Genomic DNA, 23,059 nt, shown 5'->3' on the forward strand with positions numbered 1-23,059 from the left:
AATAACCCACCTCCACGGGAACACCTCTTAACCCTCATTGGAGGTTTTTTCTGCTTTGACCCGCCTTTTGTTAAACACCATTGGTCGATTTACTCCTGTTGCAGTTTCGTCATCGACTATTTAGTGCTGCGGTTGGTCAAAAGAACGTACCCGTCGTTTTGCAATCAAAACCCCGCCCATCTACTTCTATGATTGGACGTTAGTTCAATCTGTTGAGCTTTAACTTCCGGGTGTTGTGTGCCGTTGCAAAACAGACCATAAAGAGCTGCTGGAAGGGCATCCGTTGAACAAATACTGGAAGACGATTTTATTCAATAAAAGTAAGTCCTAGCTAGGGTATAACCTAGACCGGTGCTGGTCTTCCAGACTTTAGAACCGTGGGTTTAAGTTTGCAGTCACTAGCTCGTCGTTTTCAGCATGTTTCAGCTGCAGCTCCGTATGTTGACTTGAGTACATTCAGGAGCTAAACACAGAGCTTGTTATTATGTTTCTAAATGTTTGCTATGATTTCGAGAATATTTTTTCCCCGCACTGATTTGAGTTAACACGTGTTTCTGGCTCATGTCTGGTAACTTTTATACCCAGACAAATCCAAGGTTAAACCTCCAACTGCAGCTTGAATTTGGATTATTATTAACGTTTCAGTTGTATTCACAACGGTATTGTCCTCCTAGTGTAGTTTCAGCGTGGTGGAGAACTGCGGCTGATGTGTTTGGCCATTTTCAGACCACCCTGTTTCATTTGCTCCCTTCTGTGTGTCTGAAGTGATGCTGTCAGAGGTCCTGCAGGTGCTGCGTGGGGCTGGTAAAGTGGGTTCTGCTCTGGTCACCACCCAGGGAGAGCAGCTTAGATTAATGGCCTGCAACTCATCTGTGGGTGCAGGAGTCAAAGCTGCTCAGGATGTGGCTGAAGGCCTGCTGGCCACTTTTATGGGCAGCACCAATGAAGTGAGTGTAATAAGCTGTCTGTGACTGTGGGACACACCAAAGGTTTCGCTCCACTGCTCCTATCTTTGTCTAAATGCTTTCTGTCATGTTTGTGTGTGTGCATCGTAGTCTATAAAGGAAGATGTGTTTCCGGATGCAGAAGGCTGGGAGAATATGGACCCAGATGAAGCAGCCAGATGGGCAGTGGGATCCGAGTTCTCCCCTGGAACTGCAGAGCAAAGCCAAGAAGGAGTAGGACCGACTTCAGGGATGCACACAGGTATTAAAATACCAAACTTGTGGTACCAAGGGAATCTAAAAAAAAATGCCTGCAAGCCATTTAAACCTCATATTTAAAAGAAAGAGAAAACTCAGGCAGAAACTGAGAAATCTTTGAACTTGGTCTAAATCTCTTTCAAAGCGGATGAATATAATGTTTTCATTATAACTGACCAACAGTGTACCAAATAAATTGTCCCTTTGGTCTCCATTAAATACAAACTGTCTGACCCTCTCCTCTTTAGTGGAGATTTGACTTTGGAAGTCAACAAATCTCAGGGCAGCTTTCCTTTTCACAGCTCTCACAATGTTTTAGATGTATTTCAGGATACATTGACTAGTATTTCCACTGGCTGTGGTTTTAAACAAAGTTTCTTTGAATATTATTTTCTCCCTTCAGAATAGGAATGGACCAGTTTACAATTTCCAATGGTTTGATAAAAATTAACCTTATGTAAATGTTTACATATATTTTAATGGTTGCAGATTCGATTTGCCAGATTTTAGAAGCAAAAATGAATGATTAAGGATTCCTGAAACACTTGAAAGCTGATTGGGTATAATAGCGCAAACAAAAAAGGTTTGTGGATTGAAAATGTTACTTATGTTGTTGATATATAGCTTTCAATTAAAATATGATTGATTAATTACTGGCTCTGTAATTAACTTGATTCAAAAGGTTTAAGCAAGTCCCACCACTAATTTTTAGCTTTGTCTGCTCTACAAAAAGTAATGTTTGCACTTAATTACCAAAACCTTATTTCTTCAGACTGGTAGTGGGCGTTCCTGCTGAAACTCTGGCTCTCCAGTGGTTTTACATTCATCTTTCCAGGATGTCCTTGTCTTGATGTTTAACCCAAGCTTTGTTTTTGTGGTCCAAAAGTTTTGAAATATATTGCTGACATCAAATGCTCAATAAACATGAACTCTCTGTTGCTCGTCTCTAGCAGCCTTTAAATGTCAGGCTACGGAAGAACAAGCATCGATGTTTAGTTCAGCGTATTCCTTCTCTGTCAATATGGCACCAGTGTTGCTCGTTCAGTCTCTGTGATACACAACCAAAACACAGGTGTTACACTCTGATCCAGCAGAGTGATCGAAGTTATCACCTTCATGTCTTTATGCTGTCGAACATTTCCTGTTTCCTCTTATTCTTGGAACTCTTTCTGATCCAGGCACAGCTCCAGGTGGAGCGGGCTGGCCAGGACAGAACTCTCGCTTCCTGCACACCGTCCACAGCCATCGGCGCTTCTACTGCCAGAGCAGATCTGTCCACGACACGGTGGTGGCCAAGCTCACGCCTGAGGACATAAAGAAAGCCAGAGAGGCAAAACAGGGCCAGGCAAAACCAGTCAGACAGAAGGTTGGTTTGAAATGCCTGCGCTGTATATCACTGCACATTATACAATATTTACTGTGTATAGAGAAATCTTGATCTGAGCTAGTTTTTATTTAAAATGAGGTTTGGAGATGAATACCTCAGGGTGTTTTAGTACATTTAATTTGTAATGTGGAAGTACTGATGTGTCAGTTGGAGCAGAGTAGTGCTGTATTAGATGAAATGCAAGCAAAGTCAGAACTCTACTTGTGTTTCTTAAACCCACTCAGTCACATTTTTTTTCTCCTTTACTCGCACTGTTATGAATTACTTGTGATAACAGTTTTTTCCACCTTCTTCAGCTGAGCGAGCGAGCCAAGGAGAGGAAGGTTCCCTCCACAAGAATCAGCCGGCTCGTTAATTTTGGCGGTGAGAATAACTTGTTTTGTTTCTGTTTTGGCTCAAAGACAGTTTTTTTTTTCTTTCTTTCTGAATATTCATTACAGAGTTAAAATTCTTGTTAACAAGGGCAGTGTTATGTATTTTCCAGGCACAGTGCCATTTTATAGCACAACCAAATGCTGTAAATCAAATGCTATGATATAAAACTCAGAAGTCAAAATTACATAATATATTCCCTTTAAAATGTAAATACCAGATTTCTTTAGTGTCTTCCAAAAGTAATCGTACCCCTTGATGCTTCTCCTATTTTGTGACATTAAAACCACCAATTTCAACGCAACACTAAAATTATTAATCATGGTGGTTTTAATGTCACTTGCAAGTATGTACAGTGTATTGCTATATATTGTATATTTTTTATAGTCAAAAGCGCTACTAATGCTGGCAGTGGTAACCAAATGCTAACAAACCTTATTGCCAGAATTTTAAAAACAACATTTGAAAAACGCTTGAACTCTTCCGACAGAAGCCTCAGCATTAAATGTTTGTGTGTGTGGCCCCTGCAGGACTGGCTGTCGGACTGGGCATGGGTGCCATCGCAGAGGTGGCCAAGCAGTCGCTAGGAGGGAAACAAAAAGGAGGTGAAGACATTCTCACTTCTCTGTTTAGTGTTCTCGCTGCAGTCAGACATTTCACAAACTCAACAGATTAATGGAAAGCTGTTGGGACTCTGAGAAGTTGGGCTAGCTTTGGATCAAGCAGTTTAACGAGCCTTTGAAAGGTTTAGGAGTTGAGCTCTGTGGGAATCACAGCTTGCTCTAATTTCTTTTTTTTTAGGAATAATCTTAATATTGAGTATCATATGTTCTCAGAATGCATTTTGTAGCATGTTTGTCTGTTTTCATGTGGTGTTTCCAGAGATGAATGCCCTGATGGACTCGCCCTTCCTGTCGGAGGCCAACGCTGAAAGAATCGTCAACACGCTGTGTAAGGTTCGAGGAGCAGCTCTGAAAATAGGCCAGATGCTCAGCATACAAGGTACCCACTCTCACGGCTTCATGTGAAAATCTGCTCACAGTCAGAGTTGTTTTCCAACCTTGGCATGTTTTCCCTTTTCTCAGACAACTCCTTCATCAACCCTCAGCTGCAGAAGATCTTTGAGAGAGTCCGACAGAGCGCAGACTTCATGCCCACATGGCAGATGACCGTAAGCACGATCTGTCTGTGACAGATGCAAAGTGACTGACTGAATCGAATGAATCACAGAAAAGTGTGTGTGTGCGTGTTTCTGTCTGAGTAGAAAGTCCTGCAGGAGGAGCTTGGGCCAGGATGGAGGGAGAAGCTCTCATCGTTTGAGGATAAACCGTTTGCCGCGGCTTCCATCGGACAGGTGCATCATGGGGTGTTGAAGGATGGAAGAGAGATTGCCATGAAGATTCAGGTAGAAAACAGTTCACACAAACAGACATGCCATCTTTCCCTCAATGTTTGTCTTAATTCTAATCTTTTTATTCTCATTTCCATCCCAGTACCCTGGAGTAGCAGAGAGCATCCAGAGTGACATAGACAACCTGATGTCGGTACTGAAGATGAGTGTGGTTCTGCCAGAAGGTAATGCCGTTAATAATAGCTTACCACTCTTTATCACTGCAGCATTTTCTTTTCATAGCATTTCTGGCTGCAATGCTTAATATTCCAAAAGCTACATTGTTTCACTAACCAAGTTTGCTAATGAGAGAAACAAAATTAAAACATAAGTTGGTTAGACTTACAGATTCTTACAGATTACACACTAAAACACAGTTATTTTTGAGCAGGAACTACATTTATGAAAATGATCAGCCTCCTTACAACCACCAGTTTTTTCAGAAACTTGAACACCCTGATATGTGCAACTGGTGAAATTAAAAACTTACACAGGTTTCCAGCCAAATGTTCTCTAATCACGTTCTCCATTAAAAATGACTAGACTGTAGTCCATAATTCCTCTGAAATACAACATCCTACTTCCATTTCCATCTATTGTTAATGGTACAAACTGTTTTAATTTCCTGGAGATTATTACAAACTGCAAAATCCTGTATTTGTATTTTAAACATTATCAACACTTATAAATGTGTGTTTTTATTATTATTATTAGTATTATTTAACTAACTGCAGTAAAATCATCTCTTAACCATATTTGTTTTTTATTGTCTGTAAATTGCACAAAGTCCCAGGAATTAAAAAAGTAGAAAATGCTGTTTGACTTGTTGGCTTAGACCTGAAAATCAACATTAAGTGTATTAGAGATGAGCTCATATGGGCACTGACTAAATCTTTTAATAAATAATCCTGTCAGTCACATACTTGGGAGGCTTTGTTTATACAATGATTTTCTAACCCGTTCTTTCCATTTTATCCCTTCAAACTTCCATTTTAAACTGTTTATAAAATGAGTTTTGATTTTAGTTATTTTATGATAGATTAAAAAAAAAGAAGTAATCCCCCAGGCCATACTTTGTGCACACCTGCCTTACTGTGAAATGTGACTAAATGATAAAAAAAAAAAAAAAACTTAAAATTTATCAGTTTGTGAAGTATGTATGAGAACCAAAAAAAAAAAGAAGTTCCTTCTTGCTCCAGGAATATTAATAACGAGACTAAAGCTGCAGATTCAGAGTGTTGAGCAGCATGCTGTGTAGGAACACAGAGCATCGCACTAAGTGAAGATGAAAAGCTTCCTTCTGTTGGCTCTATTTGATCAACTAAAGGGAAATGCAAAACTAATGTAGTAACCAAATGCAAAAGAATTTTAAAATGATTGCATTTGATTACTTTTTTTTTTTTTTTTTTACCTGTAACGATACTGCAAGTGTACCAGAGGATGTGATATAAACTTGAGTTAATGCTGTTTAGTTTTATTTCCAGAAGTTATTAGCTGATTACATTAAACATTATTATTTCAATTTTAATCTTTTTCTTTCATTCAGTGTCATCACTGCAGTTGACCATGAGGTGGTGCTACAGTTGCACCAGCTCTCCAGTTCCACACTATCTATTGTTCTTTTGGGTTTTATCAACTTTAACATTTTTGTTAAACAGATAGAACCAAAAAGTGCAAATAGAAGGAATAAAACTGCAGGAAACTAAATGTTAGGATCATTTTCCAGGTGGCTATTTCTGCTTTAATTAATAATATACAAGTGTCTTTTAGAAATGTTGTCTAGCCTGAAACATTATTGTGGCATCAGGTGTTGACGAGGGTTAAAGACAAAATCTTCTGCACAAAGTCTTACTGATTCAACTCCTTCTTTTTTCCCACACACATCATCTGAAATGCCACATTCAACAATGAAGTGAACGGTTATGCTCTGGTTGTTTTTACATGCTGAGTTTTGCTCCATTTGTCCACAGGACTGTTTGCAGACAGCAGCTTGGAGGTTCTCCAGAGAGAGCTGGGGTGGGAGTGCGACTATAAGAGGGAAGCAGAGAGCGCCAAGAAGTTCAGGTAATTTTATACGTCTTGGCCACAAAGCGGTTTGTCAGTGCACTGACTTGCATCATGTCAAAATTAAAACCACTTTTTCCAAACTCTTGTTAAAGATTTTTTTTTTTTTTAGTATTATTTTTTCCTGTTATTGGACAACACATGTCTGGCCCGCAGGTCACTGCTGGAGGGTGACCCATATTTCCAGGTCCCAGAGGTAATCGGCGAGTTGTCCGCACGCAGGGTGATATCCATGGAGCTGGTGCAAGGAGTTCCTCTGGATCGCTGCATAGACCTTGATCAGGAAACGAGGAACCAGGTACAGTTTGACTCAAGAAGCACATGGGTTTTAGGCGTTGGAGTGAAATATTTGTATATTTATTTGCAAAAATTGTTTTTGCAAGGATGCGGTGATCACAAGCTTCGCTATATCTGCATCTTGCATATAAACAAAAGTAATCTGAATATCTTGTCATCTAAATACTGTTGTTTTGTTTATATAAATAGATTTTTTTCCCAAGGATGATCCACTTTGTTGCATAGCTTTATGACATGACCATCAGATGCATTTAGGAATAAAATCCTTGTCTTGTTTCCTTTGCAGATCTGTTACAACATCCTGCACTTATGTCTGAGGGAGCTGTTTGAGTTCAGGTTCATGCAGACTGATCCAAACTGGGCCAACTTCTTTTACAACTCTGAAACCAACAAGGTGAGGAATCTGCATTTGGAGAATGTGTTTAACACAATGGAACCTTTTGAACTCGTCTTCCTCTGATATGCAGCACGAATCCTAACCCCGATCCTTGTCTGCAGGTCGTCCTCTTAGACTTTGGAGCTTGCAGAGGCTACCCAGAAACTTTCACAGATGACTACATCCAGGTATGCTGACTGTTGTGAATCTCAATACATGATTTATGAAGGAAGATTTTCTCTGAATAATTGAACACTGAGGATCTGACTACCAAGGAAACTCATCCATGTAGACATTTTGCAGCTGCTAATGGCGCTAATGCAGTTTCTGCAGCTACATAATGGTTTTGTCAGGACTCTCACATCATGTGTCCAGGTGGTTTATGCAGCTTCTGTTGGTGATCGGGACACTGTCCTGTCCAAATCCAAAGACCTGAAGTTCCTGACAGGCTTTGAGACCAAGGTGGGCTGTTTTAATTAAATCTGCTGCTTCTGCTTTGCTCATTTATTTTTAATGTAGTGTTTTCTTCAGCCTAATCTGACCTTTGTTGTTTGCATTCTGTGCTTGATGTCATTTCATACCTCCCATCCTCTTTTCCAACTGCCTTCATATGTTACTGATCAGAACAGTTTAGACCAAAATTGAACTCAATATTAAACCCAGTGTGGTGGAATTTACCACTACACACCAACCTCAACACACCGTGTGGATGATTTGCAGTCATGGAAAGAAACCAGCTGCAGGCTCACCTTTTCATAAGACAACAACTCTAACCATATAGCTAGGGCTACAGTAGAATGATTTTGATCAAAGGATAATCATGTGTTTGGATGGCCCAGTCAAAGTCCAGACTTAAATCCAACATACAGTGTTTTGACACCTGATAGTCCTGAGACCAAAATTGCAATATTTGTTTCATTTTCAGCTTGTGCCTTTGGTTTTCATACTGCACTGTCAAACAAACTAAACCCTTTGAAAAAACATTTCACCCCTTGCCTGTGGTGGCACTGCACCAAAAACCACTGATGGAAGTGACACAAAAACCTCTGAGAAGGCGCTGAGCCCAACAAAAATGAAGTGTAATGTGTCACTGAAGTGTTTAGTGTCGCTGGTTTAAAAAAAAAAAAAAAAAAAACATGATCTGCCCCACACTACTGTTTTGGTTGTATTTACCCAGAATGCATGCGCTGTAGTCTGGTTCTTGCTTTTGGAATGGAATAATATCCAGTCCACTTGGCATTCACATATATATTCAAACCGCACCAGAGTTCACTTCAACCAAACCAAGACCTAGGTTTTTAAACAGAACAAAGTTCACTGTTTTTGGTCCACATCAGAGTAAGATTACACATTCACACCTCCCCAAATGAACCAAACTTTCTAGGCAAACCGACTAGCCTTCGATTTAGGGCAAAGTAAATGGGGATCTTAAGGATCTGTGGCAAACTTGAAAAAAGATGTTCACACATGCTGTCAATCCATTCTGACTGAGGTTAAACTAACTTGCAAAGATTTTCTTCAGAACTACAAAAATGTAGAATCAGTGCAAAAGACTTGCGGATGTGCTTGCACCTCACTTTAAAATGCCCTTTTTTGTTGTTGGTCTTGCACTTAAAATTCAGTGAATTGCATTGAGATTTGTGGCTGTAAGGTGGCAAAATGTGAAAACGTTTAACAGGCATTAAAGCTTTTGCAAGGCACCGTAGATCGGGGCATGAAGAAGAGACAACTTAACGTAGCTTCTTGTTTGTCATCAGACCTTTAAGGATGCCCACGTTGAGGCTGTGATGATCCTCGGCGAAGCCTTTGCGTCCACCGAGCCCTTTGACTTTGGCACACAGAGCACCACGCAGCGCATCCAGAACCTCGTCCCCATCATGCTGCGCCATCGCCTCACTCCGCCCCCCGAGGAGACTTACTCTCTCCACCGCAAGATGGCCGGCTCCTTCCTGATCTGCTCCAAACTGAAAGCCAACATACCCTGCAGGGACATGTTCCTGGACGTGTACAACGCCTACATGCAGAGGAGGCAGGCTGAGAGGATGGCACCGGCCAGCGCCTAGACAAGCTGAGGGACCATTGTTCTTGCCCTAAATAAGCAGGGATCGCTGTGCTAAAAGAATTAGCCTGAGGTGGAGACTCTGGACTGGACATCTTCAGCATTGTGAACCTGCAACATGAGCCATCTGAGGCGCAACTGAGCTCCTATATAGACGATAATGTAAAAATGTCATAATATTCTGTTGAATTACTGTAAAAAAAACTGAAGCAAATGATTCATTTTACTGGTGAAACAGTTTTAAATTTAATTTAACACAACAAACACGTCTCCTCAAGTGTTTGCCATGATTTAAAAAAAGAAAAGAATCCAACTTAAAATCTATTGACAGCAAGGCCAGTCATATTCCTGAAAAGAAAATGTCTGCCCTCCAAATAATAGTCCCTGCAGAGGATATCTGATGCTGCCAAAGGCTTTCCTTTGTTGGAGAATGAGTCTGTGAACAAAGCTTTCACCTAAATGTGATGCCCGCCAGACTGGATGAGCAGATTATCAGAGGAATTAGGCGGTCTAATGGAACCCTGCAGAATAATGGCCTTTCATTATAAAGTCTACTTGCCATAAAACTCCAATGTGCTTATTTTAAACACATTAGTGACATTGTGTCTGGAGAATATGTTATTTCCTTGTATGCTTTCTTTTTGTATAAATAAAATGCAAGACTTATTGAGGTGTCTATTTAAGGGTTGCCTTTTTTTGTTGTTGACCTTGAACGGCCGAAAGTCGAGGTTTTTCTTGATCACAGATTGATCTTTCCATTTCAGCTTTTAGAACCCAACTGTGGAAACGTCACTAACTGGAGGCCATATTTGACCCCATGGTTTCCTGCAATTGTCTTGCATCGACATGCAAGCATAATTACAGGCTTAGATACTTAAGCCTTGAGATAATGGAGGCATTGATGGGTCTATATTCAGAGAAGCTAACCCCACCCCCCACCCCCAAGGTAATCTTGCCAGTTTACTGTCCAATCAGGCCATTAGAAACTATTAAAAAAGGAGGACTGGAGCATGTTATTGGTGTGTTTGATTTGTATTGGAAACCAGACCTTAGATCTGAGAAAAATCTTGTGCTAGTTAGGTATTATGTACTTCATATGTAAGCTGTGGGTAAAATAAGGATTGAACACATCAGAAATGTTCTAAATAAATATATTTTAAGTGCAATTGAGACTAAATTATCACCAGATGTCAGTAGCAACCCATCCAGTCTGGACATGCCAAAAAAAATAAAATCAATGCTGATGCTAAAGTCCAACATGCTAGCAAGCGAGGCAGCTGTTGCAAAAGAATCAGACATCCTAGCTGTGGTTGTCAGGGAAACTGCTTACAGCTCAAACCAGAAGTTTACACTGAATGAAAATACATTTTTTTTCTTCTGTCTGAAGTTAAATCAAACCAAAACTCTCTTGTTTTATTTATGTCAGTCGTGATTATCAAAATTTGTATTTGCCAACTTCCACAATAATAAAAGAATAGGTCAGAAATGTATTTGTTAATGTCTTCAAATGTAAAAGTTTAAGTGTATTACTTCAATAATTGGTATTATTTGACTTGGGTCAAACATTTTGGGTTTCCTTTCACAAGCTTCTCATTATATTTTGCAGAACTTCCATTCCTCATGACAGAACTGGTATAACTGAGTCAAGTGTGTAGGCTGTCTCACTTGTACATGTCTGGGGAGGAAGGGGGATTTGGAAAGCTCAATTATCCGAATCATAGTTTTGGACTTTGAGAGGAACCAGGAGGACCCAGAGAGAACCAGTCTATTTACAGGGAGAACGTCCAAACTCTGCAGAAAAATTTCAGACGTGGATTCGAACTTCTTGCTGCAAGTCAACAGCATTACACTGAACTACTGAAAGTTTATTGATTCAACTGTAACAGCCTGTTTTTGTTTCAGTTTATGCATTCCTTAACTGCATCTTATTAGTGCTCGCTGTAAGCCTCGCTCCACTGAAGTAACATCTGCTGAGCTGTTCCTACAGTGTGTCAGGTTCTTACACAGCAACAAAATCACAGGTTTATTTTTTCAAGCTCTGGGAATCAGCCACAGTTAATGAGTGCAGCACATGTTGAGGAGGGAGAAGAAAAAGCACTTTCTTTTCGTGTAGTTTCCTTCGATGGAAAGTTGGAGCGTTCCTTTGCGTGTGAGAGGCAGCTGGCCACGCTTCATTGGAGCAGAAACAGCTCTTTTTTTGTTGAATTTTGTCTCTGAGCTTTTTATTGGTGCTTTAACTCGACCGCTTTGAAGTCAGCTCCACTAAAAACCAGCGTATTAATGAACATTGACATTGCGCAAAGAGGATCATTGGGGAATGGGAAAAACTCAGATTGGGAACTGAAAGATAACATTTTCTATGGACCATGCCAGGTAGGCCTAACCAAAGCATCTTCACTCACTTGTGTGCTGTGTCCTGTGTATGGCTTGTTCCGATCTTTGAATAGGACTTCTTGCAGATGTCTAAAAAAAACATTTCTTATATTTTTTTGCAAAATAAAAAAAGAGAAAACTTGCTTTCTGGATGTCTGTCACTATTGGAATTTCTGTTATTCCATCTTTCCATTTTTAGATGTTGCATTGAGCAATGCTCCAAAAAGTGATGTGTTTTATATCCTAATTCTATTTTTAGCATCTCCACACCTTTATTTTCCTGACCTGTCTTCTCTGTTTCTTGGTCTTCACGATCCTGTTGTTGGGTGAATGTTCTCTGTCACACAACGGCTGCTTCGATTAAATGCTTAGATTAAATTACACATGGGCAGTTTTTTTTCTTTTGTTTGGTGAGTTCTAAAGGCAATTGGTTGCACTAGATTGGTTTTGGTCTGTCTGAATCTGTGTGCATGCACGCCATACTTTTCAGATTTTTGTTTTAAAAATTGTTAAAAAGGTACATTATTTTCTTAGTTTTTAGTCTGTCACATAACATATATTATAATCAAAAGCATATAACGCACTCTATCTGGGACCTTTGTACACTATAATACAGTATTTTTTTGGAGGAAGGTGGACTTCCCTGCAGTAAGACGTATTACGCCACACGATGGCGCAGTAGAGAAGCTGAAAGCGAACCCATTCCCCTTCTTTCTTTTTTTTTTTTCTTCTTCAATTTTTTTTTTTTTTGGAAAACATCAATGGGAAGCTTGGATTTGCATGTCCGGTTGCCTGTGCCAATGGGCGCACTGGGAAGGTTGGGTTAGCGGGTGGAGCCGGGGGAAGTGGCCCAGTAAGTGCACAGTCAACAACCAAAGCATCCGAGATTACTACAGCCGCACCAAATTCCCAAAGAATACCCTCCGAAAACACACATTCTGGTTTATTTCTTCTAATAATTTCGCTTTGGTTGCATGAGTTGGAGAGAACCGCTGATTTTAACCCTTTTTTTAAAAAACAAAAAACAAAAACAAAAACAACAACAACCAAACATTACTATTATTATTTTAAGGAGTGCTTGCATCGATCAGGTCGGTTTGCGGCTTCACGTCGCTTCCACACGTCGCTTTCCTAGTGTGGATGAAAACGATTTCGCGAAATTCCCTATCCCAGATTCCTCGATTGAATTAGTATTTTACCGTCCGGGGTCCTGGATTTACTCAGAGGAGGAGCAGAGGGGAGCCGATCATCCGCCGATCTCTTGGGTGAGTTCACGGGATTCAGTCTGGCACTCATCCCTGATATTTCCAGTGTTAAAACCCGCTGATGTCTTAACAATCAAGAAATAACGATGCGAACGAGATTTGAATTATTGAGTGTAGAGGTCATTATGCATTTCAGACTGTGCTGCAACGCGATTCGCATCTCTCCATATGGCTCATATAGTGTAAAATGAATGAAATGCGGCCGCTTCAGTCTCTGCTACAATCGTACACAGCCCTGATTCACAGTCAGGCAGCAGACCCGCTTCCTGAAGAGACTCAGATCTGCCCTTACACACAGCTACCGGAAGGCTTTGGGCATCCTACAGCAGCAGCAGCAGCGCAAAGGATGGACCGTCAAACGCTGCAACTTTACTGCGCTGTTATACAAATACGGGGCTTCATTAATGAACCCTGCTCCAGCAGTCCTGCCGTGATACTGGGTTTTATTGCGTCATTATTGTCGCGAGGATGACATCATTAAATATCGATTTAGCTGTAACGTGTGTGTGGCTTTCTCTTCTAGTAAATGCAAGGAGACACTTTGGGATTGAAACATCATCAGCAAGCTATAGCTGTCTCCATGATTCCTCCTTAAAGCATCATGATGTTTTGGAGCCTATAAGTGAATCCCATTCAGTGCTGATTTTCTGATGTGGCCTCGAACCCACCTCCAGTGTGATTTCCTGAATTGGGGGTGGTGGTATGCTTTAAGAATGCACACACACACATATACATGCACACGCTTAGACAATTGGCACATGCCTTGCTATACAGGGCGTTGTAAACGCATGCGGCTCCATTGTCTGGGGGTCTCCATCTGTTCCATGACAAGGCATTCCTCATTCCTCAGACAGCTAGTCATGCCGCTAACGGGGGTTGGGGAGGGGGGGGTCTGTTCTTCTGACCAAGGGGCTCAGAGGGAGGTCAGAGTCACATGAGGTGCATTAACAGAGAAGGGGTCCCAGCCTCTCAGGGTTTGACTACTTGAATTAGACGGAAGGTTTTTAGTTGATCTCTAGCCTCATGTTGGGATGGAAGACAGAAAGTTCGGCGTGTGTTTGGAGTTTGTTCTCTAGCTCTGAGTGAAAGAAAGCTTTTGGCAGAAGGAAAAGCTCAGTCTTAAGTGAGATCAAGTTCTTGTTTGCGTCCATTTTTTTTCTTTTCTTTTTAGGTCTGAGTACTTGAATGTCTGGGTAGTGTACCTACATTTTCTCAACAGCTGCCCAAAGGCGAACTATCACTACTGACATTTCTCTGGAGCGGTTCCAAGAAAAACACGCACAACTAAAGACATGATATGACTATGCTCTGGGCTGTTTATTGCAGATTGAAAAAGATACTTGATTTGTTTAACTCATTTCCATTCATTGCAAGGGAGGGGTTGCTTTTTCCAGAAGAGGAGTTTGTAACTGGCTGCAGTTGATTTCTTACATGCAACCATAACCGAACATATCTGGAAAATCTCAGATTTATTGGACCGAAAGAAGTTGGAGTTGGTGAAATGTCTGGGTAGGATTCACCTGCTGTACAGTGTCATGCAGTGTTTGATAGGAGTCTACGCTTGTGTTCATTCAAGGGTTTGAATGGAGGAAAGACAAGATGTTGTTTTCCACAGTAGGATCTAACACCTTTGTGTTTGTTCGAGTCTTACCTCCAGCTCCTTTCCCAGTTTGCACTGCTGTACTTGTAGTCATTTCTTACATTTAAACAAGACATTCTGTACCCATGTATTGAGCAACTGAATTTCCATTTACTTTTCTCAGTGGCTAAATATTGGTTACTAAAAGCTGCTTCACAAACACCAGTCAATAGCATATCTTGCAGCATTCTACCGAAATATTTCATCGTAACATCCTGCAGATCTGAAAAACTTGGGTAGAAAATAAGTTCAGGGAAGAAGGAAAGCTCCCCAGTGAGCATTGTCACTGATTTGTGAAACTTAGCACTGGTAGATTAAGACATTAAATGTAAGCCTGACGTAGATCTAAATTTGGAGGATATGTGACGGTCATTTTTATGTAACTATTTTTGATTAAAACCTTCATTGTCAGATTATTTTCTCTGTTGAACTCAGCTGCTTCTCAGTGTTTAGATTTGATATCAATATTTAACTTAGTTTTGCTCTGTAAGACATTATATGCAGAAGAATACGTTCCCATTTGGTGTAGCAACATACTGCAGCCACATTGAGTCTCTCCATTGCCATCGCCTTGGTCTCTACTCTTCAAAGGCTTAACTGTTTTTGTAAACTCATAGCCAAAGTCACAGGTTACGTGATTCTGGTGGAGCCAACATTGTGAAGGAGACACTGTCTTTGTTTTCTGATGATCAGACTTGGGATCCAGAGTCGGAGTCTATGTCTTCTGGTCAGCTGGAGACCAGGAGATGCAGGTAGATGATGAGAGACATAAATTAGCAGCTGTGCAAGTCATCACTACTGGAACTCAGTCATCAAAAACAAAATATAATTACACCGCCCACATTCACACACACACACACACACACACACACACACACACACACACACACACACACACGCACACACGAGAGCACACACACAGTCAGCTCTACACACTCTCCATTTCCCCTCAGACCATTTCCTTTCTACCACTGCTCTGATTGCTACATTAGGTCTTGACTGTCGTTCATTGCACACACACACACACACACACACACACACACACACACACACACACACACACACACACACACACACACACACACACACACACACACACACACACACACACCCACGCATACACACACACACACACACAAGGGGGAGGGTCGGTTATGCTGAAACCACAATACAACGAGGATCAAAGGTCATCCAGCTGGCCAATCAAGGAGCCGTCTGGTGGAAAGGGAGTGCCCCCCCACCCCCCTCGGTGTTGGGCAGGGTGGGGCTACTAAACAGTCAGCTCCGTTTCCAGCCCTGGCTGCTGCTACCGTCTCCATACTGCTTTTCTGTGGATTACAAACACCGACCTCTGGAGTCTTATAATAAACCGGGGGTCAAGTTCTCTCCCAGTTTGCAGACAGTGCTTTACTGCTTTATGACTAGTTTGCAATGCTTTTGAAACTACTGGGTTCTTTAAAGCTTGAACTGTGGAGACTTGAAGGTGAAGAACTGCAGGCATAAAAATATATGACAGAAACTATAAGACATGTCGGCCCGGAGCTATTCTTCTAAATAATGGCAGTGCTTCACATTGACTGATCTTGTTTTTGAGGATTTACAGCGTGTTGTTGCCACTGGGCTCTGTGCTGGCTTCATCTTTAAAGGCGCATCTCAGTCAATTAGAATTTCAGCAGAAATTTATTTCGGTAATTTAAGTGCAATTCTATTACACTCAGATGATTCCTTCAGTTACCAACTTTTATGTCTCGTGATTTTAAACATTATAGCTTGAATATAATGACACACTAAAATTCATTTTCTTAGAAAATATTGATAATAATAAGCCGTCCATTTTCCATACCTGCTTGTCCTTGAAGTGTCGCAGGAGAGCTGGTGCCTTTGTCCAGCGATCACCCTGGACAGGCCGGCTGTCATCACAGATACACACAACCATTAAGGCACACAAACTGGTATCTAAGGGCAATTTGGAGAAACCAGTTAACCTAATAGTAATATTTTTAGACTATGAGGGAAGTCACGCATCAAAGAGTAGAACATGAAATCTCCATGCAGAAAGACCCCAGTTTGGGATTTGAACCCAAGACTTTTGCGCTACAAACTGCACCATCTTGCAGCCCCGCAACATAAGCCCAAAACGCAAAAATGTTTAATCTAGAAGTGTCAGCCGTATTAACAGAAATAAATAAATTAACTAAATGCACTAAGTGAGTTATTAAAAGTAGTTTGGTCTTCTAATCCAATGAGAATTACCCAGCAGATGTGTGGTTGTTAAAGCATAATAAAAGAACGCTCAAAGCCTAAAGCTGGACGCACAATTCTGCCAGTGGAGACGTTTTAAAACTATTAAGAAGATGAAAATGCCATAAAAGATGTTCAGTTGGATGGAAAGAGATGAGTTGAGGAAGAGGAGGTGCGGAGGTGAAGATGAATAGATATGGGTATCGGTTATCCATATCAAGGTTTGCCGACAAAAAACACCTGTTTATAATAAAAGAAATGAAAAAAAAAATCATATATTTTTGAACATTTAATATTTTTACTCAAGTTTACTGCACTGTGATGACTGCATACCAGCTAGAAAGCACCAGAGAAAATAGGAGACATGAAAAAGGAGGGAAAAAATGAACAGAAAGACAGAAACATGTGAACCACCAAACAGAGCCTCTCTTTTTTGTCGTTCTTCTGCACAGAACTTCTGACCCTGGTGATGCATGTTTTCTTGGTTTTAGATCCGTCCTCCATCCTAATTCCCTCTCAGTCAAACACACTCACATTTTCACACACTCTGCTGTCTACTGCCTGAGTGCCTCCAGTATGTGCTGAGTAGAGATATCTGATTTTTGCAGGCTAGTTAAATGCAACCACTCTTGGCTCCCACAAACTTCCATTAGTGCACACTTTACTGGTATGGTCCCAGTATAAAGACAGATGCGTTGTTTTGGTTTAGAGTCCTGCTTCTGCACATAAAGCCTTACAGGCCCCCATTTCAGACTGGAAAATGATTGAAGCGATGGACTTGAATGCCTGTCTGGTGAACAGTCATGTGTGAAGGCAACAATTTGTGTTGGCTTGGTGTGACAGAGCGTGCATGTGTGCAGGGAGCCGGGGCGGGCGGGCTGGATGTGTGAGGGTGTATTTGCAACGCATTTTACCCGGGCGATCAGCAGTTTCTCTCTTTGCTTCACTGGTTATAACAAGGAAAGTGGAAATTGGTTGCATTTTTCTGCTCTCTGTGTGTATTGATTTATTTATTTTATTTCATCATGACCTGTTGTAGCCTGTCTAACTGACAAAATGGAAACACAGCTGCAGCACTATGATGGAGGACCTCTTTGTACCGGTAAAAGGAAAATGCAAAAGAAAGTAATTACTGTCCCTATGGATGTCTTCCTGTTGTATGCTTATAAGATTGTCTGCTTATGCGTGCAAAATGAAGGCAGGAAGGGGTGAAATAGCAATAGTGTGAAGAGCTATGTTCGTGATATGCTTACAAACTGTCACCTTTAATAACAATCATGCCCCTTTAAACTGTAGAGACGTAAACAAATCAGCTGCTATAGAGACTAGCACAGGTTAACTTGTAAGTTTGTAGTGTGGTGGCAATATTAGTGAACTCATCAAATCTCAGAATGTAAGGATTTGTTTTCTTTTCTGTGTGTTTACTTAGGTTTCTGTGTTCTGTGGAGTCTCTGCGTTGTCCTGGCTACCCCTTGATTAGTTACACCTGTTCCTTATTTCCCCTGATTGTCTCCTTGTGTATTTAAACCCAGCTGTGTTCCTTGTTCTTTGTCGGGTCCTTGCTAGTTGTCTTCTCTGCTGTCAGTTATTTTGTCATCAGTTGCTACCAGTTTGAGCTTTTATCCTTTGCTCATTCTGGACTTTGGACTTTTGTATCTCTGTCATCTTCACTAAATTTATTGTTCATTCTCAACAACCTGGGTCCACCGTGTTTCCCTCACCACCTCCAACTGCAAATCATGACACAGAAATCAAATGTTGACTCACATATCTTTTAGTTTTTCTTATTTCATATTGCATGCCGCTGCAAAAGAAATAATTTTATTACGCGGAATCAAATAATTGAAGTGAATGTTGCGGAGAATCTGCCGCCGGGGACTCAGAACGACAGACAGCCTTTTTATTGGCACGGAGCTACAGTCTCCTGTGTTTTGGCAAAAGGCCTTGATCTCTTTGGAATAATGAACACTTTCCATCTATCTCCTTTGGTGGCAGGTCAAGTTAACAGGCTTTTTGTTTCTGCTCCTGAAACTTTCTTCCAGCTTACTTTCTGTCCGCTGATGGCATGCACAGCTCAGACAGCGCAGAGCTGAAACCCAGACAATGTTGAGTTCTTTAACCTACTTATTCAGCATGAACCTGTTTTCTCTCTGGGTGCAAAAACTTTAAACTGGCCCTTATAGTCTTAGAGGGAAAATATTAAGGGTTTGACACATCACTTATGTTATTAAACCAATTTAACATTTTCTACTTAAGGAAATAATTGTCTTTATCGAACCCACTGTCGACACAATAAGTGACACATTTAACAATTCCTATTAAATATAACTAAAAGGATTTTTAAATAGATGTCTTTTTTACATCAGCATTTTAACTGACTTTTAACAAGTAGTCAATGACTTCCTTTTTCCTAAGTTGTGAAAAACAATGCGACATCTTACAATGGTCCATCCTTCTTTGCTACTCTTTAAAAAGACAAGACAACAAAGAGAAATGCTTCCAAAACTTCAAAAGTTTGGGAATGATTGCAAAAACATTGCAGCCATTCAATGGATGGATAATTAGGTTATTAGTTTGATATTGGCAAACTAATAACCTCAGTCAGAGCAAAATAGACTGGACAAGCTTTGTACTGTTTTTGTGCACGGGTAACGCAAAAGAGACATCCATGAACAGCAATGGAAGACAAAACCGCTGCTCTTGGCCTCTGGGGGTTAAGTTTTGCTTTAAAAATGATCTGACATGCTTCAAAAGACTAGTATTGTTTGCAAGTTGTGCTAAAAGGAGTTAGCCTGTCATCGAAGCTATTCAAGCCTAAAATAGCATCTCAATGCAAAACATGTTGCAGCGAGCACAGACATCCCCAGCACTAATGTCCGCATCCACAGTCCACATTTCTAAAGAAGTATAGACTTGACAACTGAATGCATATAATAGCACTTTGCTATTACATATAACATATGCTATACAAAATAAATTTGTTGTATAGCTCATTTATCTGTTTATTCAATAATTGTGCAGCAAAAACGGTTTTTGAACTGAAATGCTCATTTTGTTTTATGTGATTTCAGATTAAAATGGGATTAATTGCGATTAAGATCCTCAATTTGATGAAAAATTTGTTTGAGTCCCACCACTTATTCTATAAACCCTACCAGGTTTGTAAAAATATATTTAGGATGATGGCTGTTTCTATAACAGAGACAGTAAAACGAGCCTGAAAAGACTGTTTGCACTATTTTACATCAGATGTGTGTAGCTGCGCTAGAAGATTCACTCCCCATGTATGCAGTTCAGTACTTTATAATCTATGTAGACTATTGTGTACATGTGCGTGTGTGTGTGTCTGTGCGCCTTAGGGAGTTTTTCTTTCAGGCTACCGAAGAAAGAACGAGGTCTGATACAATGATTGCTCAATATCAGAGTGATTCAGAGGGAGATACTGTAAGCAGCAGACAGCAGTCAAGCTAAATCTTCCACTGCACAGAGGACAATTCACTGAGCTGTGTGAGGAGCTAAAAAGAGGGTGAAGGTTGTGTGTGTCCTGGTGGTATGAGGGAAGGGCGCACTGTGCATGTATTCGGTGTATCCGGTAACGCTCGTACAGAAAGCCTATCTCATATGGTGGCGCGACATCAGCTGATTCATCTGATGGAGGACACGTAAGGAAAAAAAGAGGTTTCTGTGAGTGTCTGCATTTTGTGAGAGTGCAAAAGTTCAACCTTGATGAAAAGAATGAGTCACAGTAAATATCGCAACTCTGACCGTCCAGTAATGTCATAAGATTCAGCTTAAAAATAAAAAACCTGACAAAATTATGAAACTGACAAATATGGATAGAAATATTGAAAAATGTATACAGCCTGACATATTTGTGTGAGTCCAGCGATTATATTAATTCATTATTTTGATTAAACACTTCCCTTAATAAAAATGCCAGACTATTACAACTGACTTTCAGTACAGAAAGTTTATCTTAAATGTGATGCGAGTCTGTAAGCATTTTGTGATTGATTTTAGGTTATTAATTCTGGAATATAAAACATCTAATGGACTCAGGCCTGGCTATTGCTCCCACTTATCGGAGCTCTTGGTCTCAGATTGATCGGATATTTACTTTAAGTTGTGCGGGTCAGTGCCGGATGATGGAGGAGTCTGGGCTTTTTGCATCTGCTCCAGTATAAAACTAACTGGCCCGTCTGAAAACCAGACTTCAACACTTTAATTAACAACACAGATTCTTTATTTATACATTTATGCTTAATGGCTTTTATTCTATTTTGATTCTTAGAGGAAAAAAATTAATAACAATCAAATATTTGAAACTTAAAGAGAAGGGATTTTTTAAAAAAACTAAATTGTGAGATTAAAATAGCAGCTATATAATTGACAGTTATGTGAAAGAAATGTGAATCAGACTTGGCTGTCTGCTTATAGATTAACCTACCTACCCTGACCAGTGATCGGCAGGGAAAGCCATTAAAAATCTGATTAATGTGTCAAAACTAAGAAGTCCTGCAATTTCTGATCTAATAACATATCATCCGACAGCATGTGCTATCATGTACATTTTGAGTTCACCACAGCTCATGTGTCATCCAGTTTGTTTCTCATCTTGCCTCTACAGCATAGAGCGATCCCTTAAGAAATGTGCCAGAGCTGCTTTCCGCTTATGAAACTGCTCACTGGTGCCATGAGTCACGGTTGCTATAGAGAGGAGCTCTGACAGCAGCACAGCTGATTAGGAGCATCTGACTCCACATGACTCCTCTACCTTCATCTCTTTCTCTATCTCTGCCCACATCAGTTCACCTCCTGCTCTGTGGCTGCCCTCTCCGTTTTCCCTGTTGCCCTTTTTCACCTTAAAATCACATTTTACTTTTTAAAACTGTTCCTTTCATTTAATATTGGCTGATCTTTCCTTACACATTCACATTCCCACATTCTTCTCTCCTTTTTATGTTTTTATATATCTTTATACATGGAGCCCATCTGCACAGCAGATGTGACCAGCAGCCTCAGATGTTAGCATCTCTGTCATGAACAATACAAAACTAAGATGAATAGGATCCTTATAATGCATGTAAGACAGATGAAAGTTTGAAAATGCTTCGAGGATGAAATTGCTTGTGGAAACAAATCTGGTTTTATGATGACAAAACGTTATATTTTGTCATATGGGATGAAATTCATGCAAATCTTTACATGCATGATTGATGATGCTAAGGGTGAAAATTATTGTAGTAAATTCAGACCAAGAATGTGATAATACTTCCAACTCATGAGGTGGGATGGTGCATGATGTTGGGTTCACAAGAATTCATCTTCTTTTTGTTTGTAGAGAAAAGGATTACAACTCGGATTAATCGCTTGGATTAATCGTGATGTGTCAATGCTTTAAATAATCGTCAATTAATAAAGAAATCAGTTAATTGTTAACTGGAGTAGACTGACTCAAACACAGCAATTTAGCTTCAACTCGTTCACCAATTCACCAAATTCTGTACAAAAAAAAAATCTCCTATTAAACACGTTTTGCCACACTGAACTTTTCACGTTGAAGTTAGAAGTATTCGTATGATCAGACGTTACAAAAGGAATACTACATTATTGAATTTTAGGCAAAAAAAAATGCCTAAAGCAAGGAAGTTTATTTCCTTATTTAAAAAAAGGAATTTAATTATGTGAATTTCTTATATATTTCTAATTTGAAATATATATATATATATATATATATATATATATATATATATATATATATATATATATATATATATATATATATACATACATATGTGTGTGTGTGCAAAAATGGGCTGTCAGCAGTGAAGCTCTCTGTAGGTTCTTCCTTTGCATTAAAACAAAGGAAGACGGCAATCTGGAAAATGAGGCCTGGAGAATCTAAGTCTTGCACACTGCTTTTCACATGACAGCAGCTATTTACAGGAGCAGATGGATGAGGCTGCAGGCCAAGAGGAAAGAGGTGAGGAGCCATTGTAAGCGCTGGTGAGATGAACAGAGGGATGAAAGGAGGGCAAGATGGAGGAGGAAGAGGTGTCTCGTTTCGCAGGCGAGTTGCGGTAAAATGCCCAAGAGAATGAAAGCAATAAGCTTGCAGGAGATGGAGCTTGTTGACGGTGTTAGCATCTAGAGTGGACTATTTCAACTTTTAAAAGGAAGCTGAGAGGAACACTGTTAATGTCTCAACTCTGCTCGTTGTCGGAGAACAGAGATCTTTCTCTAAATCTGCTCCAAATCCTCTGACATTTTACCTCCGTCATACAGCTCCCTATTGTCACGTCTTGTTTTCTGCCTTCGATCTGTCTTCCTTTGGATTTTTACTCGTTCTCATTCCCACAACTCACATCCCCTACATTCCCTCTGCCTTCTATAG

General features: G+C 40.2%; 2 protein-coding genes across 3 annotated transcripts in view; both read left to right on the forward strand.

Moving 5' to 3' along the window:
* Nucleotides 1-227: 227 nt before the first annotated feature.
* coq8b (coenzyme Q8B) lies at nt 228-9,825 on the forward strand. 2 transcript variants are annotated; one of them, XM_014980811.2, is made up of 16 exons: nt 228-320; nt 766-947; nt 1,056-1,206; nt 2,381-2,568; nt 2,886-2,952; nt 3,492-3,566; nt 3,844-3,963; nt 4,047-4,132; nt 4,226-4,366; nt 4,455-4,536; nt 6,322-6,415; nt 6,572-6,713; nt 6,999-7,106; nt 7,211-7,276; nt 7,464-7,550; nt 8,846-9,825. In XM_014980811.2, coding segments are annotated over exons 1-16 (1,896 nt in total). In that variant the 5' UTR covers nt 228-319; the 3' UTR covers nt 9,152-9,825. The 2 variants fall into 2 exon arrangements, with proteins under 2 accessions (XP_014836297.2, XP_087867878.1); XM_088011752.1 differs by lacking the exon at nt 766-947 and having other exon boundaries at nt 249-320.
* A 2,001-nt stretch (nt 9,826-11,826) lies between these two features.
* Nucleotides 11,827-23,059, forward strand: part of numbl (NUMB like endocytic adaptor protein) — a 62,963-nt gene continuing 51,730 nt past the window's right edge. The window contains exon 1 of the mRNA XM_014980810.2: nt 11,827-12,785. The gene's annotated coding sequence lies outside the window, so the exon portion shown is untranslated. The remainder of the gene's footprint in view (nt 12,786-23,059) is intronic.

This window comes from Poecilia mexicana, unplaced genomic scaffold, assembly GCF_051168715.1.
Source record: "Poecilia mexicana isolate PSO_F unplaced genomic scaffold, ASM5116871v1 scaffold_13, whole genome shotgun sequence".
In the NCBI taxonomy this organism is placed as follows: Eukaryota; Metazoa; Chordata; class Actinopteri; order Cyprinodontiformes; family Poeciliidae; genus Poecilia; species Poecilia mexicana.